At 40.5% G+C, this 17,698-nt stretch overlaps 1 protein-coding gene across 1 annotated transcript in view; it reads left to right on the top strand.

Moving 5' to 3' along the window:
• Window positions 1-17,698, top strand: part of eprs1 (glutamyl-prolyl-tRNA synthetase 1) — a 36,586-nt gene that overhangs the window by 13,509 nt on the left and 5,379 nt on the right. The window contains exons 7-24 of the mRNA XM_007904524.2: window positions 2,918-3,044; window positions 3,645-3,837; window positions 4,288-4,459; window positions 5,541-5,774; window positions 5,984-6,068; window positions 6,243-6,302; window positions 8,428-8,538; window positions 8,730-8,866; window positions 9,635-9,842; window positions 10,212-10,324; window positions 11,118-11,235; window positions 12,100-12,471; window positions 13,571-13,789; window positions 14,034-14,290; window positions 14,433-14,484; window positions 15,931-16,140; window positions 16,801-16,873; window positions 17,347-17,426. Coding sequence (XP_007902715.2) covers window positions 2,918-3,044; window positions 3,645-3,837; window positions 4,288-4,459; window positions 5,541-5,774; window positions 5,984-6,068; window positions 6,243-6,302; window positions 8,428-8,538; window positions 8,730-8,866; window positions 9,635-9,842; window positions 10,212-10,324; window positions 11,118-11,235; window positions 12,100-12,471; window positions 13,571-13,789; window positions 14,034-14,290; window positions 14,433-14,484; window positions 15,931-16,140; window positions 16,801-16,873; window positions 17,347-17,426 — 2,821 coding nt within the window. The remainder of the gene's footprint in view (window positions 1-2,917; window positions 3,045-3,644; window positions 3,838-4,287; window positions 4,460-5,540; window positions 5,775-5,983; window positions 6,069-6,242; window positions 6,303-8,427; window positions 8,539-8,729; window positions 8,867-9,634; window positions 9,843-10,211; window positions 10,325-11,117; window positions 11,236-12,099; window positions 12,472-13,570; window positions 13,790-14,033; window positions 14,291-14,432; window positions 14,485-15,930; window positions 16,141-16,800; window positions 16,874-17,346; window positions 17,427-17,698) is intronic.

The following is a 17,698-nucleotide window of genomic DNA, read 5'->3' on the forward strand; positions in this document are numbered from 1 at the left end:
CCCACGTCTGTGGCCACCCCCTTGACCTGGTGATCACCCGGGGCCTCAACCTCTTGGACATCACCATCATTGATAAAGCCATCTCGGACCACCACTTCATCTCCCTCAACACCTCCGTACCCTTTCTCCTTTCTCAACCCTCCACTATCACATATCTTCCGTGGAAAAAAAATTCCTCCCTCTCCCTCTTCACTGCCCTGGAGTCATCTGAACTCCTACACCTCTGGCCCTCGTTGACCGATCTCCCCTCCTCACTCTTTTTTCTCCACAACTCCCTCCTCCATTCTGGACTTCCTTGACTCCCTCACCTCCCAAACTTCCTCATACTCCCGTAAATCCCCCTGGTACACCAGCCATCTCTGTTCCCTCAAGGCACAAGTGTGAGCTGCCGATCGCGCCTGGACCAATTCCAAACTAACGGTCCATTGACAGATCTGGCTTCACCACACCAAGATCTACCGCTGCGCTCTTGCCGCCGCCAAATCCTCCTTCTACTCCAAGGTTCTTTTTTCCACCACAAATCGTCTCCTCCATCCACCTTGCCACACCTCGCCCATCCTCTCCTCAAACTCCAACTGTGAGGAGATGCTGGATTTCCTCGAAACCAAAATCGAGGGGATACGTTCAGCCACCTCTGCCCCGTCCACAGCCACCCCCACATCACCTCTCTCTCATGACCCCCCACTCACCCCCCCCCATACTCCTTCAACCCTATCTCTCCCTTCTCCCTCTCTGCGATTGTTTGCAAACTCAAACCCACCACCTGCTTCCTCGATCCCATCCCCACCTCTCTCCTCATCTCTCAGCTCCCTCTCTTGTCCGACGTCACTAACCTCTCCTTGTCAACCGGTTCAGTTCCAACCCCCCTAAAGACAGCCGTCATCACCCCCATCCTGAAAAAAACTTTCCCTGGACCCATCTCTACTCTCCAGCTACTACCCCATCTCTAATCTCCTATTCCTCTCCAAGGTCCTAGAACGAGTCGTCGCGTCCCAGCTCCGCTCCTTTCTCTCTCTCCATTCCCTCTGCAGCCCGTGTCCTCTCCCGCACCAAACTCCGTGATCCCATCTCCCCCATTCTCGCCCGACTCCATTGGCTCCCTATCCTTCAGAGGATCCAGTTAGAAATCCTGGTCCTCACCTACAAAGCCCTCCATGGCCTCACCCCATCCTATCTCTGTGACCTCCTAACCCCCTACCAACCGGCCCGCTCCCTCTGCTCAGCCGCCTCTGGCCTGGTCCACGTCCCTTGACCCACCCGCCCCACCATTGGCGGGAGAGCCTTCAGCCACTCTGCCCCCAACCTCTTGAACTCCATCCCCCAATCACTCCGCCTCGCCCCCTCGTTAGCCTCCTTCAAGTCCCTCCTCAAAACCCTCCTCTTCGGCCATGCCATTGGTCACCTCCCTTCCCCTCCCCTCTCTTCTCCCCCCTGAACTCAGCTCGGGTTTGAAATGCTGTACACTGTCCAGCCTTGGGACGTCCTCCTGACGTGAAAGGTGCTATACAAATGTAATCTTGTTATTATTAATATTATTATCACCATTTATAGGATGTACCCTAGAAGCCAGAGTAAAAGCACTTATAGAGCTGGAGTGTAAGCACTTATTTGCGAGAACTGAAGTTATTGGTTGAGCAGCATTTCCTGTTCACCAGCAGTGTCTAGTGATGATCAAATAATGTACTTAGAGTCAAGGGGCACACTGGATGCTTTGTCTGGATTTCCTCCCGTTCTCTCTCCCACTCCCCCATTATCTGCTACTTGCTGTTCTTGTGCCACCCTCTGCTTTCCCCTTTCCCAGATACTGTACTCTGGCTTGTGCTCTAACTCAATGACCAACTAGATTATGAGATCTGAAGACCTGTCCTGTGTAGGGATGTTTGTGTACGTTCATGTAGGTGCCATTAATTGAGGTTTGGGGCAGGTGTAATGGTAGAGGAACTTTTGTTTTATTTGTTTGCAAGCTTTCTAGGGGAGAGTTTCCCTGGCTCTCTTTATAGTATTCTACTTCATGAGAGAAGTTTGGAAAAAGTAATTTGTAACCATTATTATTACTCTTACTACTAATAATTCTTGCATTTAATATATCACGTATAACTTCTCAATGCTCCACAGGGGATTGTTTCATTGTTGAGTGTAGTGACTCTGTACTATTATTTGTAGCCAGCTAATTTGGATGCAGCAATCTCACAGCCACAATATGAATAACCAGGACAATTGGAGAAATTCCCCTTCTCTTTGAATCACATAGCCTATAAATAGTCACTTAGTTTTACAGCCATTACTTCTGAAGCAGTTTGAGCCATTTTGATGTTATAGCCTCTTTATCGAATGCAAAGGTTCATTGGTATGTTAACCTGAACTGGAACCTTGGTTTAACTTTGCATCTGAAGGACAACACTTCTGGCAATCTAGTGCCTCCCCAGTACTGCACTGGATTGTCAACCAAGACTTTGAACTTTACTTCCGAGTCCACAGCCTTCTGACCCGGAGGCAAGAAAGAGTGCTACCAACTCAGCCACACTGACATGACTGTAAGAATTTTGACAGACAATGATCATCCATCCTTGCATGTTTTTTATTCTGTTGCTTTCTGGCGTCTTTTGTCGTTGCTTGTGTGTGATAGTACTGTTGTATTGTGGTGCAGTTTCTCATTTTATCCACTTGGGAGCACTGTCTAGAACTTGTGGATTCTGAACATCTCTCCCAAGTGGCTGAAATTGGATACACAGCAAGATAAAGTTTGGCATTGAAATTCATTCTATTACACACTAAGTATTGCAGAGGGTGGAATGGCATTGTTATATAATGGATCTGCTGTCCACATAAATAATAATCTTGACACTATACGAAGTGTGCATTACATTATTTTCTTTAACATAAACACTATTGCTAAGGTGTTTTGCTTGTTTTGCAGTTATTTACACATTGGACATGCCAAAGCTGCACTCTTGAATCAGCACTACCAAGTGAGCTTTAAAGGCAAACTGATCATGAGGTTTGATGACACAAATCCTGAAAAAGAAAAGGAAGACTTTGAGAAGGTTGGTAAAGAAATTCATTTAGTAATTGTAATACATTATTTTTAACATTATAGGCAGGTAAACAGTTATGAGAAAGAATAGCTTGATCGTTGATAGAGGTGACTTTGTGGATAAGCAGGACAGTAAAAGATATAATTTGTTCTTTTTAAGTAAACTGTCCAGCAGAAAAGCTGCTCAACTGCTTTCACCAATAGCCAAGCTGGCGATAGGAACCTTGTGGGAAATCACCAGTGTAAAAACATGTTTTACCATTCCATGGCACAGTTCCTGAACAAATCGGTGTTGCCTCATCCATGCATTTGAAAACATTTTGCAATATTTATTCATAAACCTGGGTCATTTATTTTTTGTCCACATTTGTAGCTGTCTTGAAATACCTGACCGGAACTATGGAAGCCAAGCTAGGTCATATTGAGACATTCTGAGGTTACGGCTTGATAAATTGCAAAAGTGTAAATACAACATGTAAACTCTCAGGGATGCAGTTCTCTTTAGATCTCAACAGTTGTGAAGATTTCTTTAGCCTATCTTTCATGGTGAATTTGTTTGAATTATGACACTGGAGCTGAAATCTTTTTAAAATTTGACTGAATTCTCTAGGTTATCTTGGAAGATATTTCAATGCTGCAGATAAAACCAGACCGATTCACTTACACCTCTGATTACTTTGACACCATAATGAATTTTGCTGAGAAGATGATCAAAGACGGGAACGCCTATGTGGACAACACTCCTGCAGAACAAATGAAGCAAGAGCGTGAACAGAGGGTTGAATCTAAAAACCGGTCCAATTGTGAGTATCATCGAGTTTCTGCCTGTTATTTGGGCTGTTAGTCGCAGAATTTTTGTTTGTTGTATCTCAATTAATTTTTTCTTCTAAAGATGATAATAATAATAATCATCCTTGTATTTGGTATAACACCTTATCACATCGTTAAGAGATCTCAAAGTGCTTCATAGGATATAAAGGTTGCAATCACTGGTGAACTTTGATTTAGTGAGCCAGTGCCATTGTTTTGAAAGGAAATCCTATTCTAACCATAACTAATCATACATGTTCTAAATCCACCAATCCAGCAGGAAATAGTATGAGCTCATTGCCAGTTTGGCAAATTTACTGACAAGAGAATAATCCTTTAGAGGGGGATACAAATCTAGTTGTTTTGTTTTTCTTGTAGAGGCGGATTAACATTTTTAGGTTTAATACCCTGCTGTGTTGACACTGATATATGATTTTCTGTAGCTGTGGAGAAAAACCTGCAGATGTGGCAAGAGATGATTAAAGGAAGTGAATTTGGACAGACCTGCTGTTTACGAGCGAAAATTGACATGGCCTCCAACAATGGCTGTATGAGAGATCCCACTATCTACCGATGCAAGATCGCACCACATCCACGTACAGGGACGAAGTACAAGTAAGCATGTAAATCAATTGTGTCTTGCAAATTGAACTGATTTGTTGAATGTCCTTCGGATTTACTTTTTTTTAAAAAAATCTCTTCCAGGATACAAGAAAACCATAATGAGGTTCGATGAGGTTTGTATGATGATAGAAATTAGAAATTTTATGGGAAATTAAAGGGAGCCCAAGTTTTTAGAAGTTTTTTTGGTCTGCCGGGTGTCTCACACATGTGGAAATCCATCACCACGCTTAAGAGTATCCAAACCAAGCTGATATTTCTATGCATACCATCTACACATGGAAATCCCAGAGATGGATTGTTGCAGCAGAATGCACACTCTCCCTGGAGGGATAAATCCTGCTTACCGAATTCTGGAAAGTATTTGACTCAGGTTGGCAAGAGCCAAGGCTAGGGGACCCCAAAGTGTGCGTTGGGGTACTGCTGGAGTCTAACTAACTAAAATCGGGTCAGTTGCCATTGACATTGCTGTCGGGCAAGCTTTCTCATTGCTTGTCCAGCTAGAACCATCCTACTGATTAGGGCTTCGGCTTGCAGGGTTAACAGGAGGAGTGGGATGACTCCCTGCCCCCAGTGACTGGTCTGCTCTTCCTGGTCCTGCTGATGAGCCAGGAAGCTGTGATGTCATCAGCTGTGCCCTGGAATACTGTGGACCCGCCTCACAACCGTCACAGAGGGTTGGCTTGATTCCGACATTCCATTGCCAGGCATGTCACCTTGGAGCCAATTCAGCTCCAAGAAGACCCCGCTTACCTCCCCCTACCCCTACTCCCCCAAGGAGGATCGGATTTTTAGATGATGAAATAGATAAGGTGAAGGAATATTTTGGGAAGTTAGATGATAAAGGCTAGATGTTCCAATGATCTACATGTGTTACTGTGTGACTATATTCAGTTTCCAGCTGTAAAACTGCAGTTGTGGATGCATAAAGTAGAAAAAAAGTATCCCTTCCAGACCAACTGCTTAAATGTGCCTTGAGTAATGGTTTCATTGCGCATTTTAGAGGTATGTTTACAGAACGATGCTGCAAGTAAATGACTAACAAGCATTTGAATTTCTCTTGCTTCATTTGCAGAATTTATCCAATCTATGACTTTGCATGCCCAATAGTAGACAGTTTTGAAGATGTCACACATGCACTAAGGACGACTGAGTATCATGACCGAGATGAGCAGTATTATTGGATCATTGATGCGCTGGAGATTCGGAAACCTTATATTTGGGAGTACAGCCGCCTTAACCTGAATAATACTGTACTATCAAAGAGAAAGCTTACGTGGTTTGTCAATGAGGGTCTAGTGGATGGATGGTACGTTTTCACTGAAAATTTAATAGAATTAATTATTATGCTAGGAATAAACTTGTATAAGGATTTAAGATTGCAGCTTTTCAGAAGTATCCAATGTTTTAGGCTAATATTGTCAGCTGTCTTTGTTCCGCCAAACAGTTATTTAAAAAAAACTAAAGTTGCATATAGGGTTTTTCACAATGCAATACAAATAACATTTCCCTGTTTAGGGATGATCCTCGCTTTCCGACAGTGCGTGGAGTCCTGCGAAGGGGGATGACTGTTGAGGGGTTGAAACAGTTCATTACTGCTCAGGTGAGTTCATTGTAAATTCGGTACTTCCCTGGGTATTTATAGTATTTTGAATGCCTACCCTGGTGTCACAAAGACTGGAAATAAAATGTGTATTTCTCACTCATCCTTCTTGTGTGAAGACATTGCTCTTTCCTGTTTAAAAACTAATACAGTATACTTGTTTGTGTTTCGTAGGGAGGCTCGAGGTCAGTTGTAAACATGGAGTGGGACAAGATCTGGGCCTTTAACAAAAAGGTAATTTGACAAGCTGATAAAATAAATTGATGCACTCTACCAAACATTCTGTGGATGTCATCAACTCTTTGTATCTCAAATATCTGTTCTATGTTCATGAGCCTGTGTGATAAGAGTAGTTTGAAAATGGTGGGGCTCTGCTTCCATTCACAGTTTTGAAGAAAATGGAATGTTCTTGTGACTCGTTACATGGTGACTTAATTTTTTGTTTCCAGACAAAGGCTAATTCTGGGGGGAAAAAATACTTGGAGGGTGGCTGGGGCTTGGAATGACAGTTTTAAAAACACAAAAAACTGCCTTGAAAATTATCTTCCGTGAGCTGAAAAATTAATTTGTGCAATATTGTGAATTAAATCCAAATTACGCATTGCATTTTCTGCTTCTTTCAAGCTGCAAGCTAACTGTAACAAGGTATTGATAAACAATTTTCTGCTTTAACTCGGTTATTAGGTTTCCATTACACTTGTGGCATGGCACCAATGCTTAATGCAACTGGTTTAAGTTGTGCACAAAGCCAACACCTTGTGTGTAACTCATGATTGTATGGTTTAGCTGGTATGGTTTTCTGCACATTTTCCTAGATAATTAGTGCTGTACTTATTACTTATTGGGACCAAACATTCTTTTCTCATTTCTACCAGCATTTTCTGGACCAGCTCCAGGATTTCTGTGAAGCTGTTTTCCCTTTACCTATTCTTTGGATTAAAAATATAGATTTATTTTTGAGGTGAAGGGAAGAAAATAATTTGGAATCTTTCTGTGCTTCTGCAAATAGAAGCTTCAATATCTGGAGTGAAATCAAAGCTAGAGGTCTCTTATCTCTTTGTTGCCGATTCTCTCTCCTCTTTTGCATGTTCTGATACATTTTCGTCTTTCAAAATTTTAAAGAGGTTTGATAATTTTAACATAAATAGGGCAACAGCGATTTGCATTTATATAGCACCCCTCATGCAGGGTAGCGTCCCAGAGCACTTTACAGTGGCAGAGCACGACGCCAAGCCGGGGGAAAGGGAAAGGGCGAGGTGACCGTAAACACGGTCGAAGAGGGAGATCTTCAGGCATGATCTGAAGATGGGGAAGAAAGGGGCAATATTGATAAGATCGTGACTAGGGGATCTAAAGAGAATTTCGGAGAAACTACATCATGTAGAGGGTAGTGAGATTGTAGAACTCACTGCCTGGAGAGGTGGTTGACTTGGATGGTATAGATGTATTTAAGAGGAAGCTAGATATACAAATTAGGAAGAAGGAAATAGGGTTTGGGAGGGAGTACGGAGTGGGTGAAGACTTATGTGGAGTATAAATGTAGTCAAGGACTAGTTGGCTGAATGGCTTGTTTCTATTGCTATACAGTCAATGTGAATCTATGTAAAGTAGCCATTAATCAGTAGTGGGCCTTGCAAGATTTGACAGACTATTCAACTATGGAACATAGCTGAACCCAATCCTAATGTCCACAACTGAATGCACACCTCTCTGTACAAATCTTAAGTGAAATGGTCTAACTTGTACTTAACGGAGTGCAGAAATACCACGCTGGGACCTTTGTCTACTTGCCTCAGGTCTGAACACTAAACCATTGAATTATAATTTCTTGAGTTGCTTCCCCCTCCCACCCCGTGCCCCTTCCCATTTTCCTCCCTGCCTGTATTTCAACAATACAATTTCATCCTTGGAGCATCAAAACAAGATCTGTCCTTATCATCAACCCAAAGAGGAATGGCTTGTGTTTTATTTTCTTTGGCTCAAGGATTGTTTATATTGTTGCAGATAACTGCAAATATTGTATGAACCCGGGAATAAAGTTCCGTGGGGAATTTCTAATTGGCCTCTGAATCTAAATTTGCTGAAAATCAGGTGTACATTACTTGATCTGGATAAACTCTGTGCAGCGATTAATAGAGAATTGTACCATTATGAGATAAGTGTGTAAGTGGAAACGTGGACATTGATAGTGGTCACTTTTCATCCCATGGTTTTCAAATATTTCTTGTGTAAAGGTTGGCCGAATGCAGCAAGCTAAACAATTCCATATACCCTGTTTTGGCTGTTGCATGCAGATGAAAGTGGAGTGCCAGTTGGCATTATAGCATTCAGCAAATAAACCCCTATGATTTTACTTCAGGTCATCGATCCTGTGGCACCTCGCTACACTGCGATATTACAGGACCAAGTGGTACCTGTAAACATACCAGGTACGCAGGAAGAAATGAAGGAAGTGGCCAAACATCCCAAGGTAATAGAAATTTAAGTTTATAGAAGCAAAACACTACATTATAACAGGATTGCCCTGTAAGGTGGATATTCACGTTTTAACCAGGTTTGATATGTGTGTGGAAATTACAAGAAAAAGATATTAATCAAAACGCAAAGAAGAAATGCTTTGATGGTTATCCCTGAACCAATACTTTTCCTTTTTTTTCCTAGAATCCTGAGGTGGGGGTGAAGCCAGTGTGGTATGGAGCTAAAGTGCTTATTGAGGGAGCAGATGCAGAAACTTTCACGGAGGGAGAAATGGTGACCTTTATCAATTGGGGCAACATTATTATCACCAAAATTAACAGGTGAGCAAAAATGGGGTCAATTGAGTGATGCACTGAAAATCTAGCACATCAAATAGTCCTGGATCCCCATGGATAGTTATCTTTACCAGTTAGTGGGATACCCTTTTAGTAAATGGAAAATCTCACAAAACCACTAATGTGCAGTTGGAAGCTGCAATCCATGAGTCAGATGCAACAGCTGAGGGCAGACTTCACAGACTTTGACATTGCTAGAGTACTCACCTTGCAAATGAGAGATCTGGGTTCAATTCCCGGTGGGGCGAAACGTTGGGCAAGTTTCCTTCATCCACACGCCTCTGCAGACCAAGCAGTAAGTAGGAATCCAGTTGTTAATTGGTTGGTGGATCGATTTTCTGGGGTTAATAATTTGTTTAAAAAAAATTAAGATTGGTCACTCAATCCATGACTGTTTGTGAGACACTCCTGTGTGCAATTTGTTGCTGAGTTTCGCCCACAAAATCTAAGTATTTTACAGTATATTCCATGAAGCACTTTGAGACGTCTCGAAGGTGCTAGATTAAATGCAAGGATTATTAATATTATTGTTGAGTCAGGAGTTGAGGGACTTTTTTTACGATAGTGCACATTTGGGTCAATTCGAAATACTAAAAATTATCTTATTTGACATTATTACATTGAATGGACACAAATAACTTGACCCTCTATGGGACATTAAGGCTTTCCTGTTCAGGTGAAATTTTCACCACTTGCTTCATTATCAGTCAAAATCAATACATGTTGTTGATTAAATTTGTGATTCTGTTACAGAGACTCCAAAGGGAAAATTGTGTCACTAAATGCAAAATTAAATCTCGAGAATAAGGATTATAAGAAGACAACAAAGATCACATGGCTGGTAGAGACTACACAAGCTCCATGTATCCCCACAATCTGTGTTAACTATGAACACCTTATCAACAAGCCTGTCCTGGGCAAAGATGAAAACTTCAAAGATTACGTGAACCAAAATAGCAAGGTACTGTGTTGCATTTGTTGGCAGTGAAAATCCAATTCAAGTAAAACCATATTTGTTGGATTAAAATTTCAGCCAAGATTCTGTAATTGCATGTTAAGGGCGTTTGAATCACAGTGAAATGCTTGCAAGTGGGAAAATAATTATTGACTTTGCAAATGCCAATGTGATTCAGCTAATCTGCACCAGCACCATTCCACATAATATCAGGGATAGAAGAAAAATCAATCTGTGTTTGAATTAATTTGGATGAGGGAGGAACATTGGCCAGGACTGCCTGATTTTTGAAATATTGCTAAGAGATTAACATTCACGGGAATAGGCAGAAATGTGAATGACATTATTGAGAGGGAAAATTCTTCTACATTTTAGCAAGAAGAACAAATGCTGGGTGACCCCTGTTTGAAAGAATTAAAAAAAGGAGATATCATTCAACTACAGAGAAGAGGATTCTTTATCTGTGACCAGCCTTATGAACCAGTCAGGTAAGCAATTTTAACTCTTCACATTTTCAAGCAAAAATGTTTATGGTTGAAGAGAAATGACTAAGAAACGTTGCTAATAGTACCATGTTTGAGCTGTAACCACAGCTCATTCGGGCTTTTGGAAATGATCATAGTAAGAAAATTAAAGCAACTTTTGCTTAACAATTATCTGATCAGACCTGTGTAGGTGGTAATAAATGTTCATTCTTTTGTTTGTGATATTCTCTCTATGAGCTTCTCTTTTGACGTTGTGCTAAAGTGATTGATTACCCTAGAGCAGTGGTGGCCAGCCTTTATGATCGGCCAACAAAATAAATGATCGTGCTTGAATATTTCTTGATTAATGCCATAAATCAACAAATATTCAATCAACAAGAAACTAAAAACACGCTACCGATTCAACATGGAGTTCCTAGACTTGTACGAATGTTCGGGGTGAGGGAGCTTCTTGACAGCCCCGTGGGCCATTTCCGACCCATAGGCCATAGGTTGACGATAGAGGTTTAGGTGAAGAAGGTCTTCTGGTCCATTTGATTTCATCCTTCCAAAATTTCCACATTACATCAAGCTATTGAACGCAGTATTTAAGAAATTCTACATAGAATTGTGAATTGGTCAGTGTTTAAAATTAAATGAAGCTATACATTAAACTGCTAACTTTGGCAAAATCCTTGACATGTAAAAGAAATCCCCTCTCTATAATTTGCAAGTTAAATAAGCTTGCATTGATTGAGCACTCTCTATACGTGTACTGTTGAACCCTAATGAATTCTAGATCTGTGATTTTGTTTAGCCCTTACAGTTGCAAGGAATCTCCATGTGTTTTGATTTACATCCCTGATGGTCACACTAAGGAAATGCCAACCTCTGGCTCTAAGGAGAAAAGTAAGGCCGATGCAACCAAGAAAGCGGTAAGGCCAGATTCTGAAGTATTGGGGGTCACCACCTGCATCTTGTCCACTCTTGCATTTTCATTCAGTTTTATTTTTCTTGTTCAAAAAATATTCAGTTGAACAACCCCCATCCTCACTTGGCTGCATTGGCTCCCCATCCCCCAGTGGATCGACTCAGAATCTTCTTTTCACGGTCTCACCCCACCCTACCTCGGCGACCTCTTCAAATCCTACCAACCCAGGTGCTCCTGTCGCTCAGCAGGCACTGGACTGGTTCATGAACTTGCCCCAACATTTGCAGGTGGGCGGGATTCAGCCTTTCTGCCTCCACTCTATGGAACTCCATCTCAGAGCCCTTGACTCCTTCATCTTATTCAGGTCCTTCACAAGACAAACCTCTGACCATGCTTTCATCCATTCATTTTCCTTTTCCTCACCCCATCAGCTCCCATCCCCAGCTTGGGTGCCCAATCAGTACTGTTGAGGGTTGGCTCGTCCTCCTGGTATGAAAGATGCAATATAAATGTAAATTTGTATTGTATTATGACTGGTTTTGATGATAATTTGAGCTGTGCTATCTTTCCAGTATACTATCAAACAGAATTTTACATGAGAGGAGCTGAGAAGCTGCTTGTGGATTTGTGTTTTTTAAAAAAAACTGATTGCTGTATAATTGTGATTGCTCCTAACATTCCAAATGACTTGGTTACTAAATCAGTGCTTCCAATATTGAATTGAAGATATAAAATTGCTGTGGTCTGTTTCCTGTTAACCAATAGGATCTTTTACAATGCTCTGCTTCACACAGGGCATTAATAGCAGGGAAGAAGACAAGGTACTGTAATAGCTTCTAAAAACAATTATCTTTAATTTTACTTTTAGACTAAAACTGACTCTACGGCTAAGGTTGCATCACCTGCTGTTGTTGCTATCCCTCCCTCCACCTGTGACACCGTGGACCTTGTTTCACTTTACAACAAGGTGGCAGCACAAGGTGAGATGGTACGAGATCTTAAGAGCAAGAAAGCGCCCAGAGAGGAGGTGGATACAGCAGTGAAATCGCTGCTCGCAATGAAGGCCGAGTATAAACAGAAAGCTGGCATGGAGTACAAGCCTGGGAACCTGCCCACACCTACTTCAATCGTTGCATCCACACCTACAAACGTAGATTCCAGTTCAAACAAAATGTTGCACAACAAAGTGTTTGAGCAAGGAGAGGTGCTCCGAAAGCTCAAAGCAGATAAAGCCCCCAAGGTAATCTTCAAAAATATCTCATCCCAATTTCTTTGTCTTTGCTATTTGTAGGATCGTTGAGAGCAAAATTTTCATCCAAAATTCCTCTTCAGTGGGGATTTTAATGCAGAATCCCTCTTCAATGGTGCTAGACAATGGGGGCAGCATTACTTTGTATTGACTGAATCAATAGTTTTATTGAGCAGGTATGCCCAGTGTTGGCACTGTGGTGTTTAAGAGGACGTAGAGTGGCCAGGTTTACCTGAATAATATAAAGTCATGTATTATGAGCTGAAATACTAATTTCTTAGGTGTAATATAATAATAATAATCCTTGCATTTGATGTAGCGCTTTTCACGTCGGGAGGACGTCCCAAAGCGCTTCACAGAACACACTGTAAAGTGAATTGACTGTATATCTGTGGGCGAACGCGGCAGCCAATTGCGCACAGCAATGTCCCACAAACAGTCGTAGATTGAAAATGACCAATTATTATTGTTTTGGGTTTTGGAGGGATTATTATTAGGCGTGTGGAGTAAGGAGACTTGCCCAAGGTTTCGCCCTGTCTGGAATTGAACCCAGGTCTCTAGTAGTAGCAGTCAGTGCAAGTTTCTTTCCACCTTTTGGAAAGTTGAGAGGAGGGGTTGTTAGTACAAAATCTTCATTGACTAACCACAATTTGACTTAATTTGCAACATAAGTCATGAATTCCTCATAACGCTTCAAAATGTCTCATTGGTGAAACTCACTGTAGCACTGTATTTAGAGTGGAACTTGGGACAATTCAGTTCTAAGATAAATGAACAATAAGCTTAAGCAACCAGAAGTATTCATTCTGGAAACAAAACCAGGCAAGGGGAATGTGTCATTGTTTTCTGTGAGTCAGAGCTGATGCAAGCTTTATCAGAATGTGACTACTTTTTCAACTTGTAAGGAACGGGCAGTAGATCAGTCAGGAAATAAAAGAACATGGAAAAATGGGAACTGAGTGTAGTGCCTGCAATTCTCAGTATTCAGTTATTCTCAGAATTTATGTTGATTATACTAAACATGTAATGTTTGCTTGAGTCCACTTTAACTTGTGCTTGCATATAATTGTTTCAATGTGTTCCTACACAGGATAAAATAGACAAAGCTTTAAAATCTCTTCTAGCTTTGAAAGCCGAGTACAAGCAAAAGACTGGACAGGAATATAAACCTGGTAATGTCCCATCATCAGCTTCAAGTGCCATTTCTACTCCAGTATCTTCAAATGCATTGGACAGCAAAGCTTTACATGACAATGTTGCCGAACAAGGAGAGATTGTCCGAAAACTTAAGGCAGAAAAAGCTTCCAAGGTAGTTATGAGATTATATTGAATGTCTGTATCTCATATCTATATATCTAATTATGTTAACCCTGAATATAATTATGGCTTAATTCTTTGAACTGACAGTTCCCCACCATGATAACAAAATTCACGGATTTATTATAAAACTAGAATATTCCATTCCCACGTCTACACTACACATTATTTTCATGCTGCAGGAAGTCTTGTCAATTATGCATTCTAATTTTCCTTTACAACTTTCTATTGTCTAGGAAACGATTGACACAGCTGTCAAAATACTCCTAGATCTCAAGTCGCAGTTTAAGACTCTGATGGGAACAGATTACAAACCAACAGCATCTGCTGACGACAAGAACAAAAACAAGAAAGAAAAACAGAACAAATCAGAGAAGCAGAATAAGTCTGAAAAGACTGAAGAGGGACAAAAAAAAGATGCCACAAAAGAGTTGGACAAGGGATCGGGTAACGGGGGGGCAGGAGAGGGGCAGGGACCCAAGAAACAAACCCGGTGAGGAAAGATTTATAATATAATTTTTTTGAAGATTTTTTTATATATATTAAAACCTCATCCTGATTCTGGGTTCATTGTTGTGCATAGGGATTATTGCTATAAGAAAACAAGTTTATAAATTGTATAATTTTATTCACAGTTTGGGCCTGGAAGCTAAAAAGATTGTCAATCTAGCAGACTGGTATTCACAGGTAGGTTTTTATAACAACGTTGAAATTGAATTGTTGATATGTTATTACAAAAAGAGCAATGAAAGGTTTGTTTCAGGAAATAATGATGTAGCTCTTAACTGAATACCTGCTAATGAACCACCGTATTATTGAATTGTATTTAGTTAAATACTCAGAACAATATATTCAGTGCAAAAGATATTGGACATTTTATATCAAACAAAAATAAATGATAAATTTAGTCAGACTCTGCCATAATGGAGTCATTTGGGGAAAGCAGAATGTAGAGCCTTTCTGCCAGAGTTTAGCATTTTAAGTTTTGTGTGTCAAATTCCCCACACATCCGTTATTTAAATGGCAACAAAGGATTAAGAATATTCAGCCCACATTAAGGTTTGGGTTGGGGTGGGATGGATTTATTGCAAATGCTATGGTATCAAGCTGAAAGTGTAAAACTAAAGGAAATTATTGATCTCGTGAGGCACTGCCTTGTCATCAGAGAGAGAACATCTGGAACAAATTTGCATCATTGTTGTCATGGTAATATTGTGTAAGCAGTGTTCCCTCATTCCAGTTACATGTTAGTCTTTTGCAAACATAGGAAAGAAAGTTTGAAAGCACTGAGTTAGACGTACTTGGTTTAAACTACACAATAAGCAATTGGCCCAGAGAAACAACTATTAACCTTTTAAGGAAGACATTCCATAATCACAAATGCTAATTCGTTCTATCACATATAGGAATGTGCAGAACTAGAAAAGACCCAGCAGTCCGCCTGGATTTTGACCTAGTATCCACAGATATAAAAGACCATTTTCTATTGCACATGCAGTTCCATTTTCCACAGGCGAAAGAGTGCACAACAGAATTTTAATCCACACCTGGATTTCCACAATATTATAATGGGTATAATAGAAAACGTGCAAACCCCATTGGCAAGTTTCCTTTGTTCTTCCTTGAAGGCAATGATTAATACTGAAGTATGGTTCCAGTGATGTTGGCGGCCCTCCTGTACCTCCCTCAAATGGTCATCTATTATTTGTCAGCCAGACTGCACATATCTGCAGTGAACCAGTGAAGTGGTGGTTTTGCAGCAGAGCCTGTGTGTACCTATTCTCATCTGAAATCTGAATGTATACTTTTGAGAAGAATAGTGATTTTGAATAGTGATCAGGAGCAGGAAACCTGACTGGTTGTTTGTTGGAATCGTGTTCTAAAGTCCCATATCCCTGTTCTGAAACAGCAGAAGTAGGCAGAGTGGTTACCATAAGTCAGCCATGTAGTATTTTTGATTACTGTCAGAATTCTCTGAGGGAGTTGCTATTAGTGAAATCCATTTCAAACCAGTCTTTTTAAGCCCAATATGTCAAAGTGACTTTTGTTTTGAACTGGATTGTCTGTTTCAGGCAGTGTGTCAAAGCAGTTGAATTGACATTATATTTGGTTATAATTTTGTACTGAATCTAGGTCATTACAAAAGCAGAAATGATCGAGTATTACGATGTTAGCGGTTGCTATGTTCTCCGACCATGGTCATACGCCATCTGGGAATCCATCAAAGACTTCTTTGACCGGGAGATCAAGAAACTTGGTGTGGAGAACTGCTATTTCCCCATGTTCGTGTCTCAGGCTGCACTTGAGAAGGAGAAGTCCCATGTTGCAGACTTTGCACCGGAGGTAAGCACCAAAATATTTTACCTTCAAATGGTAACAAAAGCTCTACTTGCTTACAATGGTCCATTTTAAATGTGCATGCCTGCACAAGATGTATTTTCTGGAAGGCTTAAAATAAATTTAACAATGTATTGCTAAACAAGATATAGTTTTGATGCTCTTTAATTGTGTTTTTTTAATGCAAAATTGCAATCCAGCTGGGTTTCCAGGTGAGGGTCTTTTTGAGGGGGTGAGGCTGTTTTGGGACATCCTTCTCACGTGAAAGGCGCTTATAGAAATGTTGTTGTTGTTTATGCTCAAGGATCATCAATCGATCTGCCCCTATCATGCATGCCTCTATCATCTCTGCTGCATTTGCTTACAGTAGCTCATTGTAAAAATGTATATAATGTTGACCTTGCTTTCTTACATTTAACCAAGTCCATCAAGATAGATTATTATAGACATATTTATAGAGACTATAGACACCATAGACTCTTAACGTGTTTCATTATTTTCACAATGTTTGAAAATAAAAAAAGTAGTTTAAATGGACTTGTATCAGAGTCCAGTCATAGATGTATGGATCTGAGGGAGATACGGTAGAGTTGATATACAGACTCTTCACTTAGACTCTGCAGTTCCATGGGAAAAAAATCACATGTTCAAAATTTTCAATTTAAGGTTGCCTGGGTGACCAGATCAGGAAAAACTGAGTTAGCAGAACCGATTGCTGTTCGACCAACAAGTGAAACAGGTAGGGAAGTTTTTTTGATTGTCAATATTTAATGGTTAAATTGTTATTAATTTGCTATCGCAATTATAGATCAGAAGAGAAACTGAAATATCCCTGAAGACGAGGAGCTGCTAACCAATTACACCATCACTGATAAAAGGGGAGAAGAGGCAAATCTTCACTGTATTTTTTCCAAACTTTACGCAAGGAGATGCAAGTTCATTTTTAGTTTGGGCAGAATTGTTTTTAATTTAACAAGTACACAAAGGAGCCAATGTGAAGCATTGCCAGGGAATCTTAACAATGTTACATGAACTCAAACACAACAACAACAAAATTACATTTGTGTAGCGCCTTTCACGTCGGGAGGACGTTCCAAACACAAATCGTTTTCAAACTTGAGCAGCATTTGCCTCACACTCGGGATTCCATCTTTGCTCTTGGAGTAAAACTGCACAAGGCTAACTCTGTACTGTTTGTATTCATTTTTGTAGTCATGTATCCAGCCTATGCTAAATGGGTGCAGTCCCATCGTGATTTACCAATTAAACTCAATCAATGGTGCAACGTTGTGGTAAGTTCCCCGGTCGATGCTTGTGCGGAATTAATAATAATCCTTGCATTCGATATCGCGCCTAATCACATCTTCGAGACGTCTCAAAGCGCTTCGCAGAATATACTGTAAAGTGAATTGACTGTATATTTTGTGGGTGAAACATTTAATGATGCTAAATGGCTGATGCTTGGTACTTTGATCCAAACCACATTTGTGAGAGTGTGAATCACACTCAAAAGGATCAGTGGAGCTAAATAATTCATGGAATTGTAGAATATTCCAGCAGAGAA

The sequence above is a fragment of the Callorhinchus milii genome, unplaced genomic scaffold, assembly GCF_018977255.1.
Source record: "Callorhinchus milii isolate IMCB2004 unplaced genomic scaffold, IMCB_Cmil_1.0 Scaffold3, whole genome shotgun sequence".
Classification (NCBI taxonomy): domain Eukaryota; kingdom Metazoa; phylum Chordata; class Chondrichthyes; order Chimaeriformes; family Callorhinchidae; genus Callorhinchus; species Callorhinchus milii.